Here is an 11,860-nt window from a genome sequence, read left to right as displayed (position 1 = left end):
TTATTCATGTGTCAGCAGGCTGGGATGTGTGAGAGGGAAGCTGCCCATTTCCAGGGATTGTGTGAGCAGGAAGGGCAGCTATTGGAATTCGAAGCCGCTTCCTCCACTGTAAATTTGTTCTTGTGTTGTCTCTGGCTGGGCAGGGCAGGGGAACATCTCAGCTATCTGATTTTTTTGCTACAGTATGTTTAGGTCAGCTTCATCAGTTCCATAATAATATAGGAGAGGCATTCCTGGCCTCACGAGCAAAGAATTTTCAAGAGTAATATCAGGAATCTGTCATCCCCTAATGTCTCCTGAGAGAACTGGAAAGAAATGAGTACAGAAAGAGATGGTGGATTTAAATACACAAGATGTGATGGAAGTAAAAGTAGCTGAGCCATCTGCTTCTTCAGGCCCCAGTTATTGTGCAGAGATGCTCTCATTTCATGTGTTGGCAAAAGGCTTGGATCAGCCTGCAGTGGACACTCCTAAACCATGCAGTTCTAATCAAGGTCTGAGTGATACAGGAGTGAATCTTGTGTAACTGCTTTCTGGTCACGTATCTGGATTCTCCTACAAAACTGTAACTCTGCAGCTGACCCACATCTGACTTAAGTGTTGTTTTTAATTAAAAAAAAAAAAAAGGCTTCTGTATCCAACTGTTGGCTTGTCAGCATGACAGGAATCTTCTTATGTATTTTGAAAAGGGCGCTACATCACCAAGAGAAACGGGCTGAGGATTAATGGACTTGGGGAGGTGGAGGAGGAGTTGGGAGAGGGAAGTGGAGTTCGTTTCAGATGACATTTGTCAGTATGATCAAAATATGCTGTGCTGCATTTGCATACAGATCAGGACACGGACAAGCACGTGCTTCCGTGTAAATAGGAGTGAACCTTCAGCCCAGCCTCATCACTGGAAAGCTGCTGCTCAGTGCTACAGCAAGGGCTCCTTAGCACTTAAGGACTCACAGCAGGGGGAGACGGGGGCCGCTTTCCACCTAAGCGATTTTCAGTGACGTGGGTTTTTATTATTATTATTTGTTCAGACTATAATTTCATGTTTCCTGAAATAACTACCAAGTATTCATCAGGCAGCTACTGCCTTTAGCTGCCTTTTGTGTGAATCTGAAGTGCTTCATTACTCCCCCGGTGCGTTTTCTTTCTCTTACAGTAAATCTGAGCAGCATCTGTGTGGTGGGGGAGGCAATGTGATCTTAGGCTAAGAAGGAGAAAAGATCTGGCTGGCACAGCAAGCCAACGAGGAGCTCAGAGAGCACAGCCCTCAGGGCTCAGCATCTTTTTGCACTGGAGGAGAATTCACAAGGCCACTTCAGGACTCACAGCTACATCCCCCAAATTCAAAACCCAACCAGTTGCAGCTCTTTATTGCTGTGTTGAGGATTTTATTTTTAAACAACAGTTGAGTTTTGACCTTATTTTTGTCTTCTCTTTAGTAGCAATCTGATAGTGCTTTGATCATTGCTCCAAAAGGAAATGCCTGTAATTTCCTGTGCGGGTCTTGCCAGGTGCTGGGCTCCATCAGATCTCCTGGAAGCTGATGGGAGTTGAGAGCACTCTCACCTGATAGGATCCACCTTATTAGAAAACCTCAGAGAGTTGAAATTTCACTTGAGTTTTTAACAACTGAATGCCATAACTACAAAGGGTGCTAGACTCTGGCTCCCACATGACAGATCTCTTCCATGCTGACTTCTCACTGAAGACTTGCATGCGGTCCAGCTTTTGCTTGGTGTGTTCTTTTTGAGGCATTTACCAGGCAGGAAATCTGCCAGACTGGAGGAAACCTGGTTAATCATCTTTCTTTAATAATTGGTGGTGGTTGTTCATACATCTATGGGTCCTTTGGCTCTCAAAGGTTTGGTACGCAGTCATGCCTACTTGAGGGAGAAATTCCTGGAGTTCATTCAGTCCTGATCAGCATGACTCAGGGGAAGCAGATGCCTCCTAAAAGGGCATATCCTGTGTTTCAAGGGTTCTCAGTAGCTCCCAGCCCAAGGGATTGCCTACAACACATAAAGCTGAACTATTTTTGTACCTGGCAAGCATCTCTGGGTGTGTCGTGGTGGTTGTGTGGCTGCAGCCAGCAGTCTGCAGGAGGAACAGAGAGGGAAGAGTTCAGATCTTGTAGTGTTTTGGCCCTCAAGGCATTGCATGGAGAAGCTAATGCTTGCGAAGTGGCCAGGTAAAAGGGCGTAATCGAGTGAGCTGTGGCTAGAGGAAAAATTATTAATTGCAACTGTAGGAGTAGTTGGCAGCCTTAGTGGCCAATAGTCTTCCTCGGGCTCAGGTGAGGTTGGCATCTTCAGGTCCACAGATCTCTGGCAGGGTGTATGTGAAGAGCTATCCATGGACCAAACCAAGCCAATGATAGAAAAATTCCCTTGGCCATGGGCTGTGGAACTGGTCAGCATACATACATATACTTAAGTATATGCTTGTACATACTTAAGTATATACTTGTATATGTAAACCTCAGCCTATTGGTATAGTGGATGCAGGCTCTCTGAAGTTGTCTGTTTTGGAGAGCTGCAGCAGAGGAGGAGGGAGCTGGTGATTCCCACGCAGATCCTGCTGCAGCTTTTTCTCGAGGTTTCATAACATATTTAAGCAATTTGTGTTGTGTGTTGCCATGGAGACTGTAAATCACTGTCATGTGGGCTTCTCTGTCAGGGAGCCCATGTCTTTAATTGTGGTAATGTCCCCTGCAAATTCAGGACTTGGCTCTGAGCTCGTTTATCTGCTGTAATGGTTTTGCCTTGGGAGCTCTGCCTCCAGGAGAGCAGAGCTGGAACCGGGTTTAGGGGTACTCACACATCAAATATACGAATTTGATTTTATTACTGTCGTATGTGGCCATACCTCTGCCCAGATGAACAGAAATTACAACAATTTACACAATCTGAGATCTGTCCTATTTACATTCAGGGCGAGTGTTGCAGCAAAGAGGGGATTAGACACACAACCTATATGTTGTGGTAACTTCTTGGGGCTTGGTGGTCCAGTCACACAAACTAAGCTGAATTTCTCCATATTTGGTGTCGTTATGTTACTTAGCTGCTCCAAGGGGATAGTTCAGCCCTTCCACTCCATTCCCATGCCCAGACAGGTAAATGGGGTTTTATGCAGTTTATTCTGCCTCTATAAAAAAATACCATTTTTTGCAGAGGAGGCTCAGCCCCAATGATACTCTTGGGTCAGCATTTCTCTCTTCTTCTTGACATCTGCCCCAGGACCAGACACATTTCTGACTCTGTCAGCATTACTGGCTTGTGCTGTCAGGACACAGATCTTGCCAGTGCGTATGAAGACAGTTGTATAAATAAGCCTTTTTCCAGTGACTTAATCAGAGCCCTGACAGCATTTGTCAGTGTAGGGTATGGATCCTTCTCTTGGCTCCTTCAAAATAAACAACTATATAAGTAGTAAGATGATTATCATCAGAGCTTATTAGTATATTACCACATGCTGTTTTGTATTCAGACAATAGATAAAAGCGTCTGTGCTTCATTTTCCTCACTCAGATCTGCAGCAAACACGCTTATTCTTGCTCCCATCTGAGGAGGACTGTGTCAGTACTCTGGCCAAAAACACGTGAAAATCAGCCCAAGTCTTGTGCACTTGCCTCTGGCAACATAATCAGCCAGCGTGGAAGCTCTGCACACCTTTGGGAGTGTTTAATGTTTTCCAGGAGGTGACATATGTTGATTTTAAGGTTTGATTTATTGGCTGGTTTAGATGATAATCTTGTCAAGGTATGAGCTGTCTTCTTGCTGTGGTTATCAGGGCAGATGGAGGTGTAGAGGGATTAAAGTACTTGGCTTTCATAGGGTTTGCATTACATACCTGCATGTTGAGAGCACAGGACCTGCCATCTCAGTAGAAAGAGGAGTGTTTCCATGAGCAGTAGAAACAGCCCTGCAGAAACCTCTAATCTTGCTGCCTTCTGACACTCAATAGAAGTTTCATCTGTTCATGATAGCATCACCTAAAATATGGGGGGTTGTGCTCAACAAACCAACCTGCAGTTCTTTAATTTTACTTTTTGTTCAGTTCAGTTCTTGCTGTTCTCCCCAGGCTACATAATATTCAGCCTGGTGGCTTAGACATTTAGTATGAGAGTATGACCCGATTCAACCCATAAGCATGTTGGGCAGAGTCACTATTTGTACAATGGGCTAAATATTATCCTAGTACTTTGGGAAGCATTTCATGCAAGATAAGCTCGAGGCTTCTTAGGAGTGAGTGGAAGGGGCTGGTACAAAATGTCATTGAAAATGTAGCGCTTGTCTGCCGAGCAGTAGCTTTTGGTTTTGTGATGAGGTCCAAAATTGTGCACAAACGTAGTTTGGTTTTCACATCCACAGCCTGTCCCCCTCTATGTCAACAACAATCAGTCTTTAATACCACCTGGCCAGAGCTGCTCTGCCATGTGAAGAAGGATGGGATGAAATCTTGGGCACAGGCAAAGCAAAAAATCGTTATCACAATGTGTCAGGGGGGTAGGGTTTTAGCCAGGGTCTCTATCCTAACAAGCCTGTGAGGACTGTCTGACCTGAGCAGGATTACACAGAAAAACTTGGTCTTTCAAGCAAAAAATGAGAAAACTAATTGGAATTTTTAGGTTCCTATGGAGGCAAGCATGCTGCTTGTTGATGTATGATCTTGTAAATATGAGAAAATTGCTTATTCTGCCAAAATTCAGGGTGAGAAACCTTTCCTTGGGATTATGATGAGGAACTGCAATAAGACTGGTTGAGACCTTAGCTGGTGCTTGGTCTTATTCTCTCCATCAGCTCTTGCTTGCAATAGAAATTCTTGTTGTTCTCAAGAATTTCCTCCGAAGATGGTTTAGAAACAAGCAGACTTAATCATATTTCTTCTTGCTCTGAAGATTTTGGCTTACCCCAACTTGGGCAAGAAGCTTTTGCAGTTTTTACTAGCCTCAGCAATCTCACATTTGTGATCATGTTCTTTGTCTGTCTATGGGGTTTTCCTTCTAGAGAAGAAACTAAGACAGTTCCTATACATGTAATTCAAGGAGAATCGGGATGCCAACAGTTTATGGAGGTTCCCTCAGCACAACCAGCCCAGGGCAGTCTTCATCCCCCCTTAGGACTGATCCCAGCCAGCATCTGCAGCCCACAGGTCATGAGAAAAAACAAAATGGATGGGAGCAGCCGCCTGCAGAAAGTGTCACCACAGCTGCTCCCATGCTGGAAGGCTTGCATCAGGAAATCCAGCATCAAGGAAATCAACTGCCCTCTCGTAAGCCTTATCACTAGTGTTGCCTACAGACTGGTGGAGGGCATTGCCCGCCTTAGCGTACGTACAAGACTGCTCACCTGGCTGCCTCTTAAATAAGCAGTCAAGGATGTTGGGTGATGAAGTGGGCTGTATAGCAATGGCCGCCTCTTCTTTCTCCATACATGTGTGCCGTTGCCCGGTTGCAGCCGGTGAATTTTTTTCTTCTTTCCTGTAAGAGTCAGTTCCTCCCTGGCTCACGCTGCATAGGGGAGCAGTGTGGCTGTGCTGCAGGGGAAGCTGCTCTTCTGGCTCTCTGGGCTGTATCATAGCCACAGAAACCAGCCTTCCTACCACAGCAGGCTTGGGGTTGTTTAAAAAAAAAAAAAGGCAAAACAAGAGTCACCTGTTGTTCCCGGCCTGCTGCTGCCTTGCTTTTATTTCTTGAACTTGAAGATGAGACAGAAGGTGGCAGCTAAGTGTATTTTTGTCTGCTGCAGCACCAGGACTGGGCCTTTAACTCCAGTTTCATTCATCACTGCTGGTTCTGCCTGTGGATCTGGCCCCAGGATGTAACACCATTTCATGCTTGCTGTACCCCATGCTAAGCAGTGAACAATAGCACAGCTCTGGCTTATCAATGGGATTTGGTCACTGACAACCAGAAGTTATCTGGAGCTTGACAACTGTGCTGACCCAGGCTGATTTTTTGCATGGCCATGCGGTCCCAGACCATATAGGAAAGGTATTCAGATGACAAAAGTTTTGTACTTGCATTGGGTGGCAATTAGGGATGCTTATAGACAAGGCAGGAGTAGACTGAGCCACAGTGGTGGGGTTGTCTGCACTTCTAAGTGATGGGTCTAAGTTGCGGTAGAGCTTTTGGGGAGCACAGGTGCTGCCGCTCCCATCCGAAAGGACTTTGGATGTCAGTTTGCCTTCATCCTCATTTCTTAGGCATCAGGTAATAGCAGCCTTGTGCATGTTGCCCTCTTTTTGTTGCTGATGGGTGATTGGAAATGATCTCTTTCTTCAGCAGGTCTAGCACACTGGAAGCATGGCTACAAGTGCTGTTCCCAGCGAAAACCTCCCCACCTACAAGTTGGTGGTAGTTGGAGATGGTGGTGTGGGGAAGAGTGCTCTCACCATTCAGTTTTTCCAGAAGATTTTCGTGCCGGATTATGACCCAACTATTGAAGACTCCTACCTAAAGCACACAGAAATAGATGGGCAATGGGCAATTCTTGATGGTAAGCAAACTGCACTCATAGTCCCCCTTCCCTTATAGCTGACCATAAGTGCAAATAAGACCTCAATGACTTCCACAGCATGTTGTGCCCTTGTGTCCCTCCTACTCTGCTGTGGGCTGCCAGGAATTTCAGTGCAAACTGGCCTGTGAGCTGCAGTGTGTGGTCTGCAGATTATCTCCAGCAAAGATTCTGCTTCCAGTTGCGTTGGTTCCAGTTCTGCACAGAAATGTCTCTGACAAGAGTGTAAAAACCTATAGGTCATCATAGGCATTTGGGGTATGTTTCTACAAAAGATGAATTATAGCACTGTGAGGTAGCTCTTGCTAATGGTACTTCATTGTGGTTAGGCTCATCCCTTGGGAAATAATAGTGAGTGGGTAACTGAACAGGAAAGATAACCAGAAAGAACATTTAATCAAAGCTGTCATCCACTGACAGTGAAGAATTGTAACACCTCTTAACTCCTGTCATTCAGGCATGATGTTTTCATATCTAGTTACCTGTTTCATTTAAATATGGGTAGGGTACCAGCCTGGAGAGTTGCTGCAACCAAGATCTTTCAGTTCTTTGAAGAAAAACTGCCTTTTTTTTTTGTTGTTAGGGGTTTTTATTTGGTTGTGGTTTGGTTTTGGTTTTTTTTCTAAAAAAAGGCACCCAAGACCCAAGAAAACCCAAACCAGCCAACAGCCCCCACCCCAAAAAAAAAAAAAAAAAATCTTGATTCTGCAGAGGAAAAATACTTATATTACCTAAAGCTGTAGCTTACTAGTTTGTGCTGCAAGATGGACCATAGCCATAAGGGGAATGTTACTGTTAGATGTTACAAGTTTTATTTGGTTTTATACGATAATTAGGTAGTTCATAAAAGCAAGCAAAGAATTTGTGCCTTAATTACACAGGTGCATGTATGTGGCCACTAACACAACTGAACTAAATTTAACCTTACTTGGGTCAAGTTCCTACCTCCACCCTCTTGTCATCGAGGTGCTCAAGATCTTTGGTGTCTCTGCATATTTATCATTGGTGTGTGGGGACAGAAATCTGGGGGATTGACACGAGTGGTGGAATGTGGAGGCTGGTGGGGTGTGCATTATATGTAGACCATAAGCTTGGTCTGGAAACTTGAGATCTTGGTTGTGCTCTTAAGTACAAAGCCCAAATGTGTCTCTTGTTTTAAACTGCATCAGAGATAACCTGCTCTCAATTAACCATCACATAATGTACCTGTGCACCTCCTTTTTAAATGCCAGTATTGTATAAAAGAGAAATCCAATCCTGATATAAATGAAACCCATTCTTTCCTTTTAGTTGAGAATCTAGCCCTCTAAAACAAGCAATCGTTATGTTTGTTGGTATGCCCCATGTTCTGATATAAGATTGCCAGCTGCTATACACATTGGCCTTGGCTAAAACAGCCTGGGTTTGGCAAATTATTTGAGAGCAGAAAAGTCATCTTACACTGAATAGTTGGAGGGTTTATCTAGTAAAAAAATAAAAAGAAAAAGGAAAAAGAAAACCCAATCAAAAAAACCCAACAACAAAAAACAACCCTGACCTGGGTGGGAGTGGGAAAAGAGGTTGTTTTCCAACAAGCAGTAACTTAACCCTTTGTTTTAATGAAAAAGCCTTTCTTTTCCTCAGAAGGGGTTTAGTGGCTGCATTTGGGCTGAACTGAATTCAGCTGTGGCCTTGAATGGCATGTTGGGAATCCCTGACTTTCAGAGTTCATATGCCCACAGAAGCCTTGTAGCCACAGAAGTGAAACTGCAGCTTCTTCTTCTCTTTCCTACCACTTGAGATTTTGAACAATCAGAATTTTGGAAGAAAGACAGTATTCTTGCTTGGAAAGGCATGTGAGCTGTTACCATTTCTCTAGTAGAAACAGGACATAAAGACTATCGCATGTGTCTTCTGCCACAGCTTATTGTTATAGGCTTTGGATCTAGACCATTCTCAGAAGTCACTATATACTTGGACAGCTGCTCTTGTCGTGGTTACATGAATCACTTATGGTATAAAATTAGGGACAAACATGATAGGAAGGGTAAAGATGCATCATGATAAATTCTAGACTTCCCAGTTGTCCTTTGTGACCAAATCCTTTCATGCAGTGCTCGATAGGAACCAGAAGCTGCCCACTGCCAAAATAAGAGCAGTTTTAGAAGAGGACTACCAAGTGAGGATATAGCATGAAGGGCTCTGTAAGTTTCTAAGTTTTCAGAAATACTTATTAAAAAAATAAACCACAAATACACTGGCATCCAACAACTTAAAAAACAAACAAACAAACAAAACCTCCCCAAATCCATAGCCCACCCTTTTCCAGGCTGTTGCCTGAGCAGTTCCGTACAAAGCGTTTCTGGCATTTGGTATCTGCACCAGCATTATGTTGTAAAAAAAACCCTTGTGCTAGCCAGCTTGCATAAAGCATTTGGCTTCTCTCCATGAAGACCTCCACCCACTAACATTCAATAGCACTAACTGGCAGTGTGATGAAATGTTTTACTTGCATTTTTTTCCTTTGCTGAAATCTCTAACTGAAAGTAGAATGGAACAGGCTTTTATTTCAGATTTGAGACCTTGGAGCCAACGTATGTTCAAACTTTCACATATTTGCTCATTGGCTTGGTCATGTCTCTGTGTCTTATTTTCTTACCAAAGAAGAGTCTTTCATACTTCCCTGCCTCCCAGAAGACTGTGGGACCTGTGCTTGGTGTGTTCAAGGCCAGCACTACACAAAAATACTTTGTTGTTAGCCTTCCATCAGCTTTGTAAGACGATTGATGCAGTGTTTGGGGGACAGGTGGTGTAGAGTTGAACAGAGCATTTAACCTGAATGAGGGCACAGGCAATTTGTGGCTAGCCCATCTTTTCAGTTGCTACCACCCCAATGAGGCTTTTAGATCAGCCTCCAATTTTCTTAGCACATGTTATCTTCATTTATTCCCTGCTGTTCATGCTGAAATCAACATGGTGATGTGCTTAGTTAAATGCATTCACACACAGGTGCTGTATAGACACATCAGGTCAGAATTAAGTGGGGGCCAGGTTTAATCTGCTTTGATCCAATTGAGTTGCTGTCATTAAGTTTGTACACTCTTCTCTGTGTGCAGGCTAACTTAGCAATTAGCAAAGGATTTCTGATAGTGTGGCTGCAAAATGCCAGCCTGGAATTAATCATCTGGGCATGAAGACAAAAGTGGAATACCTTAATAGGGAAAAAAAGTCCCAGTGGTTCAAAATTCCTTATGGCTCCTAAACCACACAGAGATGAAAAGGTGATGAGGAAGAGATGGCGACAAGCACATGGCTTGGGCTTATTGATGAATTGGGCTGAACTCTGCTGTCAGTAGGGCTGTGCCAATTGGTACCAACGAAGAAAGAAATTGTGCCTGTGTGTTGGGTGGAAGAAGGCTGTAATCTTCCTCCTCTTCCTTTTCCTTCCCCTGGTTTGATTTGGATGAAACTCTCACTGCCTAGAAGTTGTCTTCCTACTCCTGTTCTTCAGTTTTCTATTGTGTTTCTTTTCTTCCCAAGTCCCCCTCTCAATCCCTGGGGGTTCTTGCATTCGGCTAGATCTGCACAGCTCTTGTGTGCAGCCCTGTGGAGTAATACCAAGCACTATTCCTTCCGCCGGGATCCCTTGTTTTTCCCATGCATCTCTTTTTGCTGCTAGTCATCCCAGGACAGGCTGTCTGCTTTTCTCCTCAGGAAGCTTGGGAACAATTCAGCCAGGAGGCCAGGGGGAGACCAAAGGTCACTTCAGACTTGCAGGCAGAAGGGTTGGTTTGCAGCTTGCTTGCTTTCTTTTTTTTTTTATTTAAACTTTGGGTAGCATCATTGAAAGAATTAAAATTAAAATTAAGTTTGTACTTTAATTCTTTTATTTGTGTGTACAGTATTTCTCCTCCCTTAATTGCTGGGATTTTGCAACCTCGAAAGAGGATTTTTTGTCTTGGGTTGTGGGGATTTTTTTCCTGCCAGGAAAATTTTGATGTTGCAACATGGAAAACACAAGGCTTTGAATACTTGCCCTTTGTTAGAGAAAGAGCTTTTTTGAGGGCTCGCATCTTTATTCTGTTTATTGATGCGGAAGCCTTTCTTCTGAAGGCCCCTCTTCTTTTGCCTTAAAGAAAGGGCAAGAATTCAAGTACTTGGGTTTTCCATGTTATAACATCTGTGTATTTAGTTAGGGCACAGAAGAAGGGCTCATAAAAGCTCCAGTGTTTCCCTATCACATGTTTTCCCTGAGGAAAGCTCTCATGCCTGGACCAGTGTGGGCAGTGTGGCTGTATCTGGGAAGGAGCAGAAGTATCAGAGTGACCAGGTGAAGCACCTACCTCACCTTCAGCACAGCATGGGCACCTCATACCTCTTCAGGGTGACTTGGGGTGGGGGAATACAGCATATAAGCGGTGGCCCCTGCGCTCTTATCTGCTCATCACCCAGAATACTGATTCCTCAGTTGAAGCCAATGGCTGATGGAGGTGTCCTCTCCCACTGCTGATGAAGGAAGATGAAGACTGGGGGGATGACTTCCCTTAGCCTGAGACTTGTTAGTTTGACTTGTCAATTCAAGTTAAGTTTTCCCTTGAGCTTCACTATGAAGGTGCAGAGCAGCTGGGTATGGAGTTTCTCTCTGTCCTCACCTTTTGAAGAAGAGCTGCCATGCCAAGATGAAAGCAAGACTAGGAGAGAGAAGCACTATGAGGAGTCCTGCTCTGTAACCTGTGGTCCCCTGACAGTGCTGCATTCCCAGGTCTGCTCTCACTCCAGGGACTTTTCCTGTATTTCGTATTAAGAAGTCAAAGAAGCAGAAAATGCCTGGAGTCATTCCTTTGTGCATCTCCTTTCCCTGGCACTGTGAACTCAGGTTCCTATCTGCCTGCTGACCCATCCAGCCCCTTAAAGGCTTACATATGTGCTGGACTTACGTAGCCAAAGGGATTTCATTGGAGACTGCTTGCAAAAACCAAGTTGTACACATTGTGCTTACCTTTCCAAGCATGAGATTGAGGTAGGCACTAACAACTGTGTTCTTCTGGACACTGGAAGGCAAGGCACTCAGCCACACTGAGCTGCTTTCAGGACTGGCTGCAGCAATGTGCAGTTGCTGCTTGAAACAGGCTGCTGTTGTCTGATTCATGCAGTGAAACCCAAGTGCTGAAGGATAGAAAATAGGTTTAACCTGCCTGTCTGGTCATCTTTGGCCCCTTAGATTCCATGGGTAGTGAAGAAGTTCCCTTGAGATGATCTATGAATCTAGCTGCCCAGCAATAAAAAGATAAAGACATAGGAAGGAATTTGCTTAAGTATGAAAAGAGAAGAGGAACTCATCTGTGCAACCAGATCTGAGCTCCCTGAAG

General features: G+C 44.2%; 1 protein-coding gene across 1 annotated transcript in view; it reads left to right on the top strand.

Moving 5' to 3' along the window:
- Positions 1–6,184: 6,184 nt before the first annotated feature.
- The window catches only part of MRAS (muscle RAS oncogene homolog), a 17,594-nt gene continuing 11,918 nt past the window's right edge, over positions 6,185–11,860 (top strand). Inside the window, exon 1 of the mRNA XM_010018259.1 lies at positions 6,185–6,494. Coding sequence (XP_010016561.1) covers positions 6,302–6,494 — 193 coding nt within the window. The 5' untranslated portion in view covers positions 6,185–6,301. The remainder of the gene's footprint in view (positions 6,495–11,860) is intronic.

The sequence above is a fragment of the Nestor notabilis genome, unplaced genomic scaffold (assembly GCF_000696875.1).
Source record: "Nestor notabilis isolate BGI_N333 unplaced genomic scaffold, ASM69687v1 scaffold760, whole genome shotgun sequence".
In the NCBI taxonomy this organism is placed as follows: domain Eukaryota; kingdom Metazoa; phylum Chordata; class Aves; order Psittaciformes; family Psittacidae; genus Nestor; species Nestor notabilis.
This window is presented reverse-complemented; position numbering and strand designations above follow the sequence as displayed.